We start from the raw sequence: 18,848 nt of genomic DNA, 5'->3' as shown, positions 1-18,848 counted from the left end.
CAAAATGAACTTTTTTTCATTTTAAGTTGATTATCTCAGGTATTTCTGTTATTGTAATGGAAAGATGCCTAACAAAGTATTAAGTAAAAAAAGTAGTAAAGGTTTATGTAAATATATATGCATGCTAGATTTATGGACATTTTAAATTCTATACACACACACCAAGCACCACCACCACCACCACCACAAAATCTGGATAGTTGTTAGTTCTGTGGAGGGAGAACAATGGGGTCGAGAAGAGACCTCCCAATACAGTTTTATCTAGAGTGTTTTATTTTGTAAACTGAATAAAGGATACACAGGGACTTCTTATTAAAACTAATATTGCTAATATTTCCAAGCAAATATAAAAGTAGAAATGTTAATTTAAGGAAAAACCATGTGCCTGTTGCCCATATTTAAAAAGTACCAACTCAAGGTTACCTTTACCACAATCTTCAATATGTCACTCTCTGGATTGTATCAGTGGAGATTCCAGATATCATATAAACTTTATCTGTTAATAAGTCAAGATGTAACCCTAAAAGACATGAACTCTTTTTTAAAATTTTGTTCTAATTAGTTATACATGACAGTAGAATGCATTTTCACATATCATACATAGATGTAGTATAACTTCTCATTCTTTTGATTGTACATATTGTAGAATTACACCAGTCATGTAATCATATGTGTACATAGGGTAATAATGTCTGATTGATTCTACTATCTTTCCTACCCCCATACCCACTCCCCTCCCCTCACTTTCCTCTGCACAATCAAAAGTTACTTCATTCTTCCCTACCCCCCCCATCCCCATTATGAATCAGAATCTTCATATCAGAAAAAACATTTGGCATTTGGTTTTTGGGGATTGGCTTACTTCACTTACCAAAATATTCTCTAACTCCATCTGTTTACCTGCAAATGCAATGATTTTATTCTCTTTTAATGCTGAGTAATATTCTATTGTGTATATATGTCACAGTTTCTTTATCCATTCATCTATTGAAGAGCAACTAGGTTGGTTCTACATTTTAGCTATTGTGAATTGTGCTGCTATAAACATTGATGTGGCTGCATCCATGTAGTATGTTGTTTTTAAGTCCTTTGGGTATAAACCGAGGAGTGAGGTAGTTGGATCAAATGGTGGTTCAAAGAATCTCCAAACTGCTTTCCATATTGTTTGCACCAATTTGCAGTCCCACTAGCAATGTATCAGTGTGCCTTTCTCCCCACATCCTTGCCAACACTTATTGTTTGTATTCTTAATAGCTGCCATTCTTACTGGAGTGAGATGATATCTTAGAGTAGTTTTGATTTGCATTTCTCTAATTGCTAGAGATGTTGAACTTATATATATATATATATATATATATATATATATATATATATATATATTTGCTTCTCTTAAAATGGTATGACATAGGCAGCATCTTCTGAGAAGTGTTTGTTCAGTTCCTTGGCCCATTTACTGATTGGATTATTTATTTATTTATTTTTTGGTGTTAAGCTTTTTGAGTTTTTTTTATATATCCTAGAGATTAGTACTCTATCTGATGTGCATGTGGTAAAAATTTGCTCCCATTATGTAGGCTCTCTATTCACCTCACTGGTTGTTTCTTTTGCTGAGAAAAAAACTTTTTAGTTTGATTCCATCTCATTTAAAGATATTGTGTCCATCTACAACTACAAAAATATTTTTTTTAAAAATATGTGGCAAGAAGATTGTGGACCTGTTCTATTTAATGTTTTTATTTTACTCTCTTATGTCTCAAATCATATTTATCATACTGCATAAAGGAAACAATTCCTGAACAAAATTTGTGACCATCTTTCCAGTTAACAGCTTTTGTTAGTCATTGTGGTTCTTTTCAACAGGTTGTTCTTGACTATGACTTACTGTGTATTCCCTGTTGTAGGCATACTGGGAATACTGCGTTGTACAGAACACATAAAGTTCTTTGTACTTATATTTTTGTGGAGGTAACATATGAAAAGCAAATTTTGTTTGCTTTTATTATGTTTTAATGTCAGCTGGTGCTGAGTGTGACAAAGAAAAATTTAGCAGAGGAAGAGGATGAATGGTGGTGGAAGAGCTGTTTTATATAGAGTGGGATATATATATATATCTGTCTAAGGAAACAATTTGTAACATACTTTGATGAAATGAAAAATTCCCATTGCAGACATCTGAGTAAGAGCATTCCAAGCAAGGCCATCAAATGCATTATGGTATGCATCTGACATGTCTAAAAGGATTTAATTGAAGTAGAATAAGCACAGAAACATTGGTAGGAAAAAATACTCTTTATTCTAATAGTCATATAAATTTCCATTATTAGGAATGTGAAATCCTCAAATCATATGCATTACTTTTAGCAAAACTTCAGTAATCTTTCTGCTTTGCTTCTCTTAAAATGCTATGGCATAGGCAACATCTAATATTACAAGTAATGAGAAGCCGCTTCAAAAGACACTCTAAGTCAGAATTCAAATCAAAAGAGAGGTTTATTTACTTGGCCAGGGATTGACACCCACCCATTAGAGATTCAAGCTCTGCGGGAGGACATCAGCTTCCTGGTCTGTCCAAGGAGAATATAAGGATAAAAATCACAACTCAGTGATTTGCTTATCGTCATGTAAACTTGCCAATCACAGAAATTAAAACATTAATAAGTTGAACCTGTGGGCTCTAGGCAGGACTGGACTTTTCCAGTCAGCAAGCAAGCCATAAAGAGAAGCTAAAAAAAGCATTAGCTTTGCAGTTCAATTGACCATAGTCCCAGTGCTACCCAGTTGCATCCTGAATTTGGGTGGAGGTTGGTGGGGCAAGAATCTACTTCAAAGTCATGTAGACACACAAGGGCATTCAAACCCAGGATGTAGCTCACCACGACCACTATTGCTTCCTGAGTAGGGTACAATTTGTGGGGCACAAAGTTCAGAAAAACAATTTTTTTTAAAAAAATAAGAAAACAGCTTTAGTTTCTACTTCCTAGAAATGGGTCATGCAGTTCTCTCTTCACAGGGACATAACAAAGAAATTAAGATGGAGTTTCTATAGTCACATCTGTTTACTCAAATGACTACAGTGACCCTATTCCCATAATCCCAGCAAGGCGAGAATTGTTGCAAGTGACTAATGAGTCTCTACCAGAGCAATTGCTTTACACACTTAGTACTAGTAACTTATTTGATGCCTACTTAAAACTACAGTTATCTTATGGCCTACATACACAGTTTCATCTGTCATTTTACTAATATCTATAAACCCTATGTCCTTTATCCTTTGAAAGTCTACAAGATCAAGTTGCTATATTAATCCAAACTTATCTATATTAACCTACTTGCTTATATTTATCTACAACTATACTGACACACTGACTTATCCTATGGCTTAAATCCTATGCTTTACAGTTACATGATTTTTCTACTATTACTTAAGCTTATTCCTGATGAACTTATGTCTTACTATCGCTTATCTATGTTATCTTACCTATTCCTATAGTCTTTAATCTATGTCTATTGCTTATTGATTATCTATTCTATTTTGTCTTATACCTATAATCTATATTTATGACTTATTGATTATATTGATCAGTTCACACTATAACATAGGGATCTCTCTCCTGAGTGACAATGGATACAGAATGTATCATCCAGGATGGAGAAAAACAAGAAGGACCTGTAGTAGTAAAGGTTGGAAGATAATTTTTTTTTGACAAGAAGTTAATTTGTAGCAAAACAACCAGCCTAGCCAGAAGGTCTTTCACCAACACTTTAGCCAACTCTGCTACCAGAAGACATTTGGACTCAGGGAGACTCTAAGCCAACTCTGGGAACTTTGTTATAAGGGGTTGAAATGAGAAAGTCACATCAAGGAGCAGATATTAGAGCTATGGTTAATGGAGTGGAGCAGTTCCAATCCGTTCTGCCAGGACCTCCAGTCTTGGGTACAGGAACATCATCCTTTGAATGAAGATGAGGCTGTGTATTTGCTGGAGGATCAAGAGACAGAATTTGATGATCCAGGATTTCAGGTGGGAAGGGAAGATGTGGTGGCAAAATGAAGCATTTAATGGTCAGTAGGAAAGTAGTGATGACAACATTGCCAGGTTTTTGTTCTTATTAGCCTTTGTTGGTTCTGTCACTCCATTTTTCTACTTTATCTCTTCTTAGCTCATTGGATCCCTTTCCCTGTTCTATCTCCTGGGTAATTGACGTTTCATTGTGTTCTCATAGCAGTTTTCTTTGAAGCCTAATGATCTCTAAATATGTCTAGAGCATATCTTAAGTAGATGGACTGTAATTGCCCTGGAGGGAAGTTTCCTTTCCACACTCTGTACATGCATTCTATTTATCTCTAGGAGCTGCACAGAAATCATCGAATTATCAACTCCAGCACTTGGAGACTCTTATCAAGCATGACTTGAACTCCATTCCCTACAAAGAGAGTTGAGGAGGAATCTATGTGAGGAAGTAGTTTAGGTAGGAGCTCTTGCTCTGTCAACCAAAGCCATTTTTTATAGTTTAATCAGTATCTCTAGCCTAAACTCTCCCCTAGAACCCTCCCAGACTCATCTACATCTGTCTTTATAAAGTGCAACCTTTATTTTAGGCCTCTAAAACAAAAGATTTCTATTTTCTTTGTTTTCACATATGCATATTTGCTTTTCATTAGTCATTAATTTATTACATCATTCTGATACTTTTTATACCACCTTTCCTTTGGTAGAGACCTCCTAAATATCCTCCTTGTCTCTACGCCTTCCTCTTCCCCTTTTTTCTACCCATCAGTAATAGTCATATTTTAAATCTTTCACTTTGATGTTTCTCCTTGCTCCTTCCACATTATATTCTTTTTTTAAATCAGTTCCTTCTCCTACATGTCATTCCAGTCTAGATTAGGTACCCACTTTCCTTTCCACACTCTGTACATGCATTCTATTTACAAAAAATATGACCATTTTTATATCCAAAACTTTTCCAGAATCTGTCTCCAGAAAACAACAGTAAAGTAATAGGAGAGCCAAGAAATCAGTCCAATTCCCTTTTTTCCTGTGAGCTCATGTATAATATCCATTTTAATGAGCTTGATGGAACATTTACTTTATCTCCTTCAGGCCAAATTTTCCTAAAATGTATTTTTTATTGTGTCCATAAAAGAATACTGACTTCTGTTTATTAGGAATTATTAAATTGACTCTGCAAGCAATGAACTATTTTGGGGAAGACTAAGACAAAGAGTTTTCTTTCCAAGCAATAGAATGAACATACTTTTACCTTTCTACTGTAATATTTGCAATTTGAAGTATTTCCTTTTTTACACACAAACTTTTTCAATTCAATTTGATGATTTGCTCATGTTTTGGTGGTGAGGATTGTTCTCAATCTCACTTTAGTAAGCATAACATAGATTATCTATTCTTAGAATATTTCCATTTCATCTTTTCTTTATAGCACTTTCCTTCCTTAACTGAAGAGATATTTCTTGATTGTTGGGGGAGTGTAACTAAAAAAGAAATAAATGATATCTTGGGAGTTTTATCTTTCATCAGTTCATAAAGGTGACATTTTAATTCTGTTTACTTTTACATATGTTTATGATTTTTCATAATGAAAAGTTTAAAAAGAAAGTGACAATTGCATGATTTATTTCCTGGAAAATGAGCTCCAAAGCAGGAAGCAGCCCAAGGAGTGGAGTCACAGAGGATGAGATTCAGTAGAATCTGTAGAGGCAGGAACATTTTCCAAGCCAACCATTTTGCAGACTTTCATGAATGCAAAGGCAGGTTTAAGAGGCATCAAGGAAGTTCAGAGGAATGAAAAGAACACGGATGTGATCAATGTGGGAAAAGCTTCATGTGTAGCATCTATCTTATCTAAACAGTATAGAATGTGGCAGAGCCTTTAGTCAAAACTCAACCCTTTTTTAACATCTCCCTATTTGCCGCAGGCTATAACTCTCAGCACCTATTCATACTGGTATGAATAAAGAAAAAATCCTATATATGTAATAAGTGTGAAAATCCCTTCATATAACCACCCACTGAGTATAAATATATAAAAAAACCCTTATCAGTATAATGACAGTGGCGTAAGTTTTAGTCAAGACTCAGTCCTTATGAAAATTAGAGAAATCACACTGGGGAGGAACCCTCTGAGTGCAACAACTGTGGTAAAACCTTTGGTAACAACATAGTACTTACCCAGCATCAGAGATACCATAACATTTTTTTTAATATTTATTTTTTAGTTGTAGTTAGACAGGATACCTTCATTTATTTATTTATTTGTTTTATGTGGTGCTGAGGATTGAACCCAGGGCCCCTCACACGCTAGGCCAGCGCTCTACTGCTGAGCCACTATGCCAGCCCTAGAGATACCATAACTTAATAAAATGTTACCAGTACAACAAGTGTGGGAAGACTTTCAGGGAAGGTTCAAACCTTACTAAACATCAGGAGAAACCCTGAGTGCAATCAATGCAACCACCAGGTACCCCCACCAAAGAGACCCTCACTATAACTGTAATATATGAGCTTCTCCAGGGATCCTCACCATAATTAAGCTCCTTGTCAGCAATATTTTTACAAAGAGTGACAACAGGATTTCTGAATAAAGCTCATTGTGGTTTAAAGCTTCCTTTTCTTGTAAATGCCAGGGTTGCAGATAAAAGATATGGAAGACTCTATCTTAAAAGAACTTGCTATAGAAAGGAAAAGCCACAAGTGAACCAGAGAGATACCCTCCTTCAGTATTAGGAAAACAGATTTATTTCAGGGACATTCACTGTTATTTCTGTTGAGTCTGGTATTGGAATGTTAAAAATAGTACTGTCCTTTTGATGAAATTAGCTAGTGTATTTACAAGTGGACAGATGTTGAACTTCACTCAGGCTTCTAAGTGAGAGCTTAACCCTACAAATGGAACACCCTACAAGGGTAGCTCAAGCTATGGACACGTAAAGACTCTGATGACAATATAGTGGGGTTTTGTTTGTTTGTTTGGTACTGGAGATTGAACTCAGGGGTGCTTAACCACTGAGCCATACCCTACCCTTTTTATATATTTTACTTGGAGACAGGGTCTTGATAAGTTGCTTAGGGCCTCACTAAGTTGCTAAGGCTGGCTTTGAATTTGTGATCCTCCTGCCTCAGCTTTCTGAGCCTCTAGGATTACAGGCGTGTGCTGCCATGCCCAGCTCAATATAGTGTTTTGAACATTATGAATTACTGAATGTCTGGTGAACACCTAATGCAATATCAATCTTGCTTGAGTTCATGTACAATATCAATCTTGCCTGAGTTTTCTCTTCCCCTTTTTCTGCACTTTTTCTCCATTCTCTTCATCTTTCTCTCTTTCCTTTTGTCTCTTGGGGAAACCTCTTCCTTTTTTTTTCTGACTACCAACATTTATACTATCGTTGTAAACATAATTTATTTTTAATTCCCTTCCCTCTTACCTCCAAACATATTTCCTAGATATCAGTGCTTTGGGAAGGAAACAGATACTGGGTTTAATCAGAGATGGGGGTCACACTTTTTAAAAAAGGGAAAGAAAATCTTAAATAGAGACTTAAAATGTAGGTAACTGTGTATCAGAACTTATAATTAACTAATAATATCAAAGGTCTGAAAAATACACAATTTGTAGTGCTTGTCATGTAAAAGAGGCATAAAAGCAAAGTTTATAGAGTAGTTGCTTTTGCTCCATGGAATCCAATTCTGATCTTGTCCTTGTTCTCTGCATACAGTTTCTTTTCACGTGGTTTTTGAAGCTCTAGCCATCATTTCTGTATTTTAGCCTGTAGAAAAGTAGAAAAGAAGGATTATACTAGTTAAGTAAGCTTTTTTTCTTGATATGGGGGATTGCTATATTGCCTAGACTGGCTGGCCTCAAACTTTGGCTCAGGAGAATCTCCCCATCACTCTCCCAAGTAGCTGGGATTACAAACACAGGCTACTGTGTCTTGCTAAGCCAGCATTTTTTTCAAGGAAACTCCTAAGAATGAACAGATTTTTTTTTCTTGTATCTAATTAGTCAGAATTTAGTCACATGATCATACTTGGTTGCAAGGATAGCTGAGAAATGTAATCTTTATTCTAGGTGTCAATATACCTAGATAAAAGTCTGTTATTTGATGAAAGGGAAAATAATTATTTAGTAGGCAGTTTTTTTCCATACTCCTAAACAAGATATGACATTTCAAGTTCTGGGGTACAGGTACCAATTCTCAAGTGGGTGCTGAAAGATAAGATAAATGGACAGATAAATGAAAGAATAAGAGGTAAAAGGATATTGAGACCAGGATGGGAATAAAGCAAGGAGAAGGAAAGGAAGTGGGACACAAGAAAAAAACTGCCAGGACTTTCAAACATACCTGTAACCCCAGCTATTCAGGAAGCTGAGGATTTTACGGGATTTCTTTTTCTCTTAACAAAATCCTTTGAAGCATATTCTGTAATTCCAACAACTCAAGCTCAAAGGTGGAATGGTCCTGGGTTTAATTCTAAGCACACTGATTCAGAGAACTCTTAACTTACCAAATTTATTTCAATAATAATAGTAATCATCATATTGAAAAGCTTTGTGGGAAAATACAGTGGAATTCTTATTTTAAAATGGTATGGTACTAGGGGTTGAATCCAGGGGTGTTGTACTATTGAGCTGCATCCCTGATCCTTTTAATTAATTAATTATTTTATTTTGACACAGGATCTTGCTAAATCACTGTCTTCCTTCGCAGTCCTCCTGCCTCAATTTCCCAAATTGATGAAACTACAGGTATGTTTCAAAGGATTTCTTTAAAGAGAAAAAATCCCCTACAATCCTCCATTCATAATTTAAGAATTATTTATTTTTTCACATTATCTATTTAGAGAGATTGGTAATAAATAGAAACACAATTTTAGTCTATTTAGAAAAGCAAACCCTGAAATTAAACACAAACAGAAACAAATGATCCTAAATATATATCCAGTTTGTAATATAACCATACAGAGAAAATAATTAAATAAGGTATATGTACAATATTCTCACTATAGTCCCTTAGAATATACCTCAAGAAAAAATAAAATACACATTTTTGGGGACTGTACATAGTTTGTATATTATTGCTAGTGATACTGCTATTGTAATTTTGAAACTGCTTTGTTTATAAGATAGAGAAAATTGAGTGAATATATTGAGGCTGTGGGGGCCAAGATTTTTACCGTGGGTAAAAGGAAAAGCAAATATGTAATGGTTAAAATGAAAAAAAAAATTCTCTGGATTTGTATATAGAAAATATCCTATAAAATCCCTCAGAAAAAGACATTCAATCTTGTCCCTTAGCTCTTATCCACAAACAGGGCCTACAAGCAATGATATATTCCAGTAGCAATGAGTTTTTGCCCCAAACCTGGATCTTGGGTTTCTGTTTCCCATTCTTAAAGGAGTCATAGCTTCATGGATTCTTGGTCTAGAGCAGGAAAGTGTAAAATGAGGCTGGAATCTCTTGTGTGAGAAAGTGAAGCGCTCAAAAACTTATTGAAGGACATAAAAACTAATTTTAAAGGTCTCTGAAATGGACCACATTTGAAATAAATTAAACATTAAATAATAGGAGTAATTGTTTATAGCAATGAATTTTAAGAGAACGCATAGATTCAATATAACATGAGGGAGGGCAGGGAAAAGGGACGGTTTGGTTTGCAGGAAATTGGCAACTAATGTTGAAGGAACGTGCTTTGGTTTCCCCATCTGTTAGATGAGGATAATTCACAGGGTTGTAATTCACAGTAAATGAATTAGCATGTGTAAAGCAGTATATGCCAGCTGTCATCACATTGCCGGTTGGAAGAGAGGGCTTTCAGCAAGGCGATCACAGATGCGTGGAAACCTCCGAGCTTCCTAGAAGGAACGCAGCCAGAACAGCTGTTTCACAAAGAGCCAGCCACCTTGAGGCACTTCCGGTCTTTGTAGTTTTTCTTTTTCTGGGCTGCTGTTGTCAAGGTTTCTGAGGTGGTGCGATCTGGGCTGGGTGGCATCTTCTCTCACGGATGCCTCGGTGAGCTTCGGATTGGGACTACCATTGAGGGCCCTCGGAAGAGCGGGTTTGGCGCTGCGACTCCGGACCGGGTGTGGGGAGAAGGTGGAGGGGGCTTCTTGCTAGAGATTAGCCATGCAAGTGAGGGGCAGAAGAGGTTGCTCCAGAGCTGCTTGATTGAAGTCAACGTCTTTGCCCTCCACGTCCTTAGGCTATGCCGGAGCCCTTCAACCTCTGTCCTAGTATTGGTGCCTCTCCGAACCGTCCCCAGCTGCAGCTTAGGATCCAGATACATTCGGATATAGAGGAATGTATTTTCCGATGTCTGTCATTCTCTACTATTTTAATAGTTTTTAAAAATAGGTCAGAGCCTCCGATTCACATAGTGTATTAGTCTGATTCACATAGTATAAAGGCTTTTAATGTCTGCTGTTTTTTTTTTTTTAATGAGTATTTAAATAGCATTTACTATGCGCTGGTCAAGCACTGTTCTAAGCACTTTCCAAATATTCTCATAATTTTATATAATAAGCAGTAATATTATGTAGATTCCCCCCACCCTGCTTTTTTTTTTTAAATTCATGAATAAAATGAGGTTAAATAATTTGCTCAAGGTCGTACAGCTGGTAAGGGGTGTGTGTATTCAGGATTCATATCTAGGCAGTTTGGCTCAGAATCTGCTTAAAATGTTTGCTATGCTGACTCTATTTGCTATTTCTGTGTTACCTTTACAGTCACAACCCATGAGGTTACTTCTCTCATTTAATCTGATCCTCTCTCTTTTGGACCTTGGTAGTCCTGCACTTCTAGTAAAGATTTAAGGTTAGAGAATATATCTGAAGAATGTCAGAGTGTCTGGAAACCTGATGAAACAGCCATTTTATTTGTGTGTACACATGCGTTTCCCACTTGCCCAGCAATCTTCTTTGGCCACAGAAAAAGTTTAGTCTTGGCCCTAAGCGTAACCACTATTGATTAAGCACCACTGTACCAAAATTGTTGGTCATCTTATTAAAGGGTTAATTTGCATATTTATTGTTTGTCATGCTCTGTGTGTGCAAAACCCTTTTATATACAATATTTCATTTCACACATGAGATTGGGGCTCAAAAAAATTAACTTGCCCAAGGCTAGTCAAAATTCACAACCAGATCTGCTTGTGTCCACCATCTCACATTACCTTCTGCTTATTTCCAGATAAATAGGAAGACTGTGGGCTTATATCAACTGTGTGTGGGATATTACAAATGTACAGGAAATATCTAAAAGTTACATTCCAATTTTTAAATTACATATTTCTGGGGAGTAGAACTTGAAGGAATTTTATATTCCTCTCTATTAAAAAAATAATTGTGAAGAAAAGTAACAGTATAAGATAGATTATGACTGATGGTAAATGATGTGACTCATAGTACATAATATAAGGATGGGATGAGGAATAGGGTAGGCTGAAATGGATGAACACTTCAGAGAGGAATGTTTCCTTCCTCCCTGCTTTATCTCCTGCCATTTTCCTTTTGCTTTCTCTGTTCCAGTCACTGTTCAAATAGCTGTTCCTTGAAAAATCCAAGCATGTTCCCACATCCAAGAATTTGTACTCAAGTGTTCTACTGCATGGTACAATCTTTCTCCAGATAGACATGACTTGTTCCTCACTTCTGCTCAGTTATTATCCACAGAGCCTTCCTAGATCACCACATATAAAATAGCAATCTTTCTTCACCCCTACTCCCTACATCATTTGCCTTCATTTTCTCAAAATGTTTTTCACTGCTTCATATATTTTTCATTATTGTCTGTCTCTCATGGTCCTCTTTTCTGCTCTTGTCTCCTCCTTTCCCCCACATATAGATAATATCAACAGTTGATAGAGACAGTGGTATAGAGACAGTGACTGAGACTAAGAATTCTAAAGTCTCCTTTATTGGGTTTGAATTGTGGCTTTCACCACTTGCTACCTATGAAACGGTGGACAAGTAACTTAAACTCTTTGTGTCTCAATTTTCTCATCTGCAATATAGAGGTAATAATGGTACCTTACTCATTTGTTTTGAGGATTAAGTGGACTAATATAAAGCATCTAGGAGAATGACTAGTACATTAAAAGCACTAAAAATGTCAGATATCATTGTTATTAGAATGCAAATTCCATGAGACTATGGACTTTGTTTTGCTTATAACTGTATTCTCATGCCTAGAACACTACTTGGAATATAGTATTGGCTCTGAATAAATATTTGCTAAGTGAATAAGTATGTATGAAAAGTTTAGGCAGAAAGACCTTTTTCCTCCATACCTCACCTGACTAGAGGGACTCTGCCTCTCCTCTCCAAATGTATTTATTTTGCTTCTCATTCTTTTTACCTTCTTTTTTAAAATAATTATTCTTATTTATTTTTATGCAGTGCTAAGTATTGAACCGAGTGCTTCACACATGCTGTGCAAGCACTCTGCCACTGAGCTACAGCCCCAGCCCTCATTTTATCTTCTTTATTTTAACCTCCATCCTCCATTTTGTCCCTTTTCTTTTTGATTCTTAGTGTCATCTGGGACCACTTGGGCCCAAAGTATTTGTTTACCTTCATTTGACTAAAAATTCACAATGAATCTAGGATATTGCCATTCAAATAAAACCCCACTGTACTAAAGCTGATTTGAACTGTTTCATTAAGGATGATCAAAATGGTGCCTTCCTGGACTGGGAATGTGGCTCAAGCGGTAGGGCGCTCGCCTGGCGTGCGTGCGGCCCGGGTTCGATTGTCAGCACCAAATACAAACAAAGGTGTTGTGTTCACCAATAACTAAAAAATAAATACTAAAAATTCTCTCTCTCTTTAAAAAAAATGGTGCCTTCCTTAATAAACTGGGGAAGCTTTCCCCTTTCACCTGCTTAGTGTTTGCATGGTTCTTACCTTTATGCATTCAGTGTTCTTTCTTCATGAACCAAAGTGACTTTTTGAATATAAATACTCCCAGTGCCTGCCTGTCACTAGGTTTTTCTGCATTTTAATATTTTTTCTCTGAATTATATTTTAGATCTCACTCAGTATTTCCAGAAGAAAAGATTAAAGGGGAATTATCAAGAACAGCTTTTTTTTTGAATAGTAAAAAATAAAATGGCCACAACCTTGGCTCTTCAGACTGAGCTGATCCAGGGAGGACTTCTGGCAGTGAAGGTAAAGGAAGAAGAAAAGGACCGTGCCTGTGGGCGAGAATCTGGCCTGTCAAAAAGTAACCTTCATACCAGAGAGTTCTTCCGTAGACGCTTCAGGCAGTTCTGTTATCAGGAGACCACTGGTCCCCGGGAAGCTCTTCAGAGACTCCAGGAGCTCTGCCATCAGTGGCTGCGGCCTGAGATGCACAGCAAGGAGCAGATCCTGGAGCTGCTGGTGCTGGAGCAGTTTCTGACAATCCTGCCTGATGACCTGCAGGCCTGGGTGAGAGAGCACCACCCTATGAATGGAGATGAGGCAGTGGCTGTGCTGGAGGATTTGGAGAGAGAGCTGGATGAACCAGGAGAGCAGGTGGGAAGAGAGGGAGAACAGAGGTTTGTATCTATAGGAACAAATAAGGGGTTTTAGTGCAACAAGAAGAAGTGAGGAGGAGAAAGGTTTCTTTATGCCTGACTCGGTCTGTTGTAGGCTCTTAATCTCTCTTCTCTCTGTCTTTTTTTTTCTTTACCAATTTCTTGGTTCTTTTTCTACTGAGCAGCTCTGAGAAGAAGTCAGTGTCCTCTCTGATATCTTATTCTCAACTGTTCTTAATTTCCACCAGGTCCCAAGTCATGCTCATAAACAGGAAATATTTGTAACACAGAAGGCAACTCAAGGAGCAGCCCAGGAGTCATCAAGTGGCCAATTCCAAATCTTGGAAAAGAAGCTGCAGTGTAACTTACCAGAGGCGTGCCCTGTTCAAGACATTGGTGAGGATTAGCATTACCTTAGAGATCCTGCCTTATTTCCTGGCTGTCCATCAAGCCAACATATTTACACAGTGTCTTCTATATGCCAAGCATGACGCCAGGTACTGGGGAAACAGTGTGATGAACAAGGCAAACATGGTCCTCACTTTCAGGAAGCTTACTATCTGGTTTTAGAAGCAATTAAATAATTAAGCAGTTATAACACATGAATCTTCTCCCAGAGGTTCAGGAATAAGTGTTTTAGAGTGGGAAAGTAAACAGAAAAAGTGATTACTTGTTCCCTTCCACTTACTCTCTTGGTTACTTTTTTTCTTTTGTCCTTAGAAAAATAACATTCATGTAATCCATTTATTATTTCAGATGGTAAGGCTGGTAACTGGAATGTGGAGTTAGCTTCTGCAAAAGAACTTTCTAAAGAAATGAAATCTCTCATAGAAGTACCTGGAAAACTTAACAGTGATGTTACTAAAGTGTCAGAATGTAGAGACACCTGTGACCACGAGGACAAATTGGAAAGGCAACGGGTAAACTCTTCAATAGAGAGACCCTATATCTGTGGTGAATGTGGAAAAAGCTTTACCCAGAATTCTATCCTTATCGAGCACCAGAGGACACACACAGGTGAGAAACCCTATGAATGTGATGAGTGCGGGAGGGCCTTTAGCCAGCGGTCAGGCCTGTTCCAGCACCAGAGACTTCACACTGGGGAGAAGCGCTACCAGTGCAGTGTCTGTGGTAAAGCCTTCAGCCAGAATGCTGGGCTTTTCCATCACCTCAGAATCCACACTGGAGAAAAGCCTTATCAGTGCAATCAGTGCAGCAAGAATTTTAGTCGACGTTCTGTCCTCACTAAGCATCAGAGAATTCACACTGGAGAGAGACCTTATGAATGTGAAGAGTGTGGCAAGAACTTCATTTACCATTGCAACCTCATTCAGCATCGGAAAGTCCACCCTATCACTGAACTGAGGTAGCTTCTTGGAATAGGGAAGGCAAAATTTCCTGAAGTCAGACCACTAAGAAAGGTAGCAAGGGTACTGTTTCTTATTTTGTCCCTGAGAGAACAATAACAGTTTAATCATTTAACATAGAAAGTTAAAGGGAAAGCCAGTGAACATACCCTTGTTTTTCTACTGAAAGAAGCATACTAATATCTTACACACATCTGTCAAGTTCTCTGTTGACAGTGACATATACATACAGCTTTGCAATGCTGAATATTGCTGTTTGTGTTGGCTTCATAATAATATATACTTTAGATCTAGTGTCATATACTTGTGCAAGAAGTTTTCTGGGTATACTTTAGGAAAACTACTTCATCCAAAAATCATATGCAGTCTGAGTATAAAATAATTTGAATCAATTCACTGAATATTTACAAACTAATTAAAAAATAATAGTATTAAAATCTGTAATCTGCCTTTTAACCTTATAGCATGGGGCACACAGATATAAATGCACAAACGTTTCTCCCTATAGATTTTCAATAACTGGTTTCATTCAGGAACCAAAGAACCAAAGTATAAGAGGTACACATTATAGCAGCCCAGTGTTCAGTGATAACTACAATTGCTCATGATTTTAAATTTGTAAGAAACTTAGCTAAAATTCTGATATATCATTTTCAGATTTTTGTTTTAAAAATATTGGCCTCTGCATTTTTCCTATGACATGATGAATGTTGTCAGTTTTTATATTTTCTTCTATATTTAATAATTTATATGGAAATTTCACATATTACAAGAATAGATAGAAGAGTATGCTTACTCATCCATACTGATTTTTTTTTTAATTGCTAGGAATCAAACTCAGAGCCTATCACATGCTAGACAAGTATGCTACCACTGAGCTATATCCCCATCCTTCTTGATTGCTTTTTGTAACTTCCATATTTCTTGGCATTGCCTATTGATTACCATCAAAGTCATATATACAAAAATTTCTTTCCCTTAATGTTGATTAACTATTTATAAAGATTTATACTAAGCCCAGGAGACAAAGAAACAGAAAACTTGTGGTGATAGTAGTCTATATTAGAAGACCAAATACACAACAGGTAACTTAAGAATAATAGAATCATAGGAAGGGACCATGCAGAGCACTTCCACATGCCCTTATTTGACAGATAGGGAAAAGGAGGCTCTGGGAAGTAATTGTCTAAGATCATATAAACAGTGCTCAGCAGAGCTGAAACTTGTCTCCTAATTCCTAGTGCAATGTTTTGTTTTGTTTTCCTGCTAAGGCACTAGAGGCATTATATCACCAAAGAGAAGTTTCAAGAATATGGAATTTATAGGATTTTTTAAGTTACTGAGATTTTGCTTTATATCTCAACAAACCCTTCCATATATGTTTCAATAAAAACAGTTCCTTGGGCTGGGGTTGTGGTTCAGTGGCAGAGTACTCGGCATGTGTGAGGCCCTGGGTTCGACCCTCAGCACCACATGAAAACAAATAAATAAAATAAAGGTATTGTGTCCAAATACAACTAAAAAATAAATACTAAAAAAAAAAAAAAAAAAAAAAATCAGTTCCTCTACTTAATTTATAGGGCAATCCAGGAAAGATTCCTCCCACTTAACCTCATTTGAGGCACTTTTTTTTAAAAAAAGATGATTCATTTTTTACCCGGTTCAAAAATCAAAACAATATAAAAATGCTCCCCTCTTTCTTTTTATAGTTAGCCATTTTACTAGTTTTGTATGTCTCTTTCCATGTTTCTTTATGTAAATATTTCCTCAATTACAGAAGGATGGCATATTATTTATACTCTTCTATACCTTGATATTTTCATGAATGTACTCTTTAGAGATTTTCACATTATAACAAAGTGAATACTATTTCACTTGCTGGTAGTTTAACAAACTACATGAAAAATCACTATTTTAACATGTAACATATTTGGTTTCATTCTTCTTCCCTATTTAGTCAAAGCCCAATTCTTTCTTTTCAAAAGCAAGTGACTTTTACATAAGCTAAGAAACAGATTCTGGGCATCTGGAATTGCACAGTTCTTCAAGAGAGAAATGGAAGAAGTTATGGGTGGTGTTCTTCAATTTCATTCAACTGATTTGTGTCACTACTTGTAGCTAATTATCAAAAATCTTAAATTTCCTCTAGAGAACATTTGATTGTGTCTTGAGGTTAAGTTATTTCCAAGAGAAATACATAAGGAAAATATAGTAGACTTCAGTATGAATTAAAATCAATTTCATAGTAAATATGTATTCTGTAAATTGATACAACTATACTATAACACCCTGGGTTGATAAGCTTCTTAAATGTCTCTCCACATATTGAAGCAACATGTTTGGATAATTCCATTACATCAGCTCTTAAAATATGAACATATAAGGTCTTCAAAGAATGTATTTCTATATGGAGTAATTTTTTTTTACACCTACAACTGAATAATGGATATTTGGTTTGTTCTGTGCTTGCTTTTTTCACAGCTTCTCAAAAATTCTCATTTTTCTCAACTGGCAAAAGGTGTTGTATATGCTGTAAAGACATACCACTTAAAATTCAGTGATCTTTATTATGATTAAAATAACCGACTGTTTGCAAAACTACCTCCCCTTGTTTTCTGATACTAATTATGCTAATACATTCCTCATTAGTTGAGTAATATTTAACTTAACAATGATATGTAGACCCTGGCTGCTTCTGTGATTATTCTAGTTCTTCCTGGCCAGAAATTCTTAGTTGCTTCCCTTTCATATTTCTAAATATTTATCACCTTTCTGTTTTCCTTTTTCCATCCTGGCTTCTCCTCCACTCCCCCAACCCATGAAGTCTCTAGCTTTGGTCTCCTTTCAGTATCCACTCTCTTTTATACAGCCTAAAAGAGAATAGTAGTCAAAAGTTTTATGGCTGAGCCAAGAATAGAAAATATTGATTCAAATCCAATTAAATTCGTTTATTGGTTCTTGAGGATAATACTGCACTCCTTTGAGGACTGTTCAGAACTGTGGATACTGTGCATCAGGAAAAGGTTGAAAATCTTGCAACCCAAATCTGCCAAGAATCTTGAAGACTCTCTTATTATAATTTTGATTTCAAGGTCAGGGCTACAGGAGTATCAAATTCTGTTTATATTTTATATTTGGAAATGACTCCTGTTTTCTATAGTGGATATTTTCCCTTTAAAAAATAATTTATAGAAGATTGCTTTATACCTTTCCAAAAGACAAAAATTACCTCTAAGGAAATTTTAAAATAAAAAGTACATCTAAAGTAAAAGCTATAAAATATGAAATGTGAAGGTACTTTGAAATATAAAATATGTGCCAGTATACGTATGTCATTGGTTAAATGTTGATCTAGTAATTGAGAGAAAAGTAGATTCTCTGCAGGAGACTGAGGGGAGAGAAAGGGTTTTAGGCCGAAAGGTAACAGGGTATGAGGCAAGGCCCATCCAAGATAAGCTCAAGAACTAGGAGTTCTCTGGACAGAACTCAAGAGTGGAGAAGGTAGGTGGAAGCCATATTAAGAGGTCCTTGGCTAAATTGCATTTGAGTTTAATCCATGTTTGGTAAGAGAATATTTGCTTAAAAGATTTTTTTTTTTTTTGGAATTTAACCCATTTCATACCTGCATGAGAAAAGTGGAGCCCAAAGTACATAAGCATTAGAAGTGGTCTATTTTTATCATATTAAAAAAAAAGGCAACCAAAAAAAAAAACTGAAAAAAGAACATTATGAATTATATATAGTCCTATGGACCTTTATACATGGAGCCCTTAGACACATAACAACAAAATGGGGGAAAAGGGCAAAATTAAAAAATCAAGAGAACACAAAAAGAAAGAAGGCCAAATTAGTTGGTAAAACTCTAGATTAAGCCAACAAATGGTGAGAGAAGGAAAAAAGATAAAAAAAAAAACTCATTGTAAACACAGCTAGTTATGTAAAA

General features: G+C 36.2%; 1 protein-coding gene across 1 annotated transcript; it reads left to right on the top strand.

Moving 5' to 3' along the window:
- Positions 1-13,053: 13,053 nt before the first annotated feature.
- Positions 13,054-18,548, top strand: Zscan23 (zinc finger and SCAN domain containing 23). Its single transcript, XM_046459650.2, has 3 exons — positions 13,054-13,536; positions 13,787-13,934; positions 14,295-18,548. Exons 1-3 carry the CDS (start codon positions 13,129-13,131, stop codon positions 14,906-14,908), a joined length of 1,170 nt encoding a protein of 389 aa, XP_046315606.1. The 5' UTR covers positions 13,054-13,128; the 3' UTR covers positions 14,909-18,548.
- Positions 18,549-18,848: the final 300 nt, after the last annotated feature.

This window comes from Marmota monax, unplaced genomic scaffold, assembly GCF_021218885.2.
Source record: "Marmota monax isolate L192 unplaced genomic scaffold, Marmota_monax_Labrador192_F-V1.1 WCK01_AAM20220418_F8-fsc00280, whole genome shotgun sequence".
NCBI lineage: Eukaryota > Metazoa > Chordata > Mammalia > Rodentia > Sciuridae > Marmota > Marmota monax.
The sequence above is the reverse complement of the archived record's forward strand: the minus strand, read 5'-3'. Positions and strand labels throughout refer to the sequence as shown.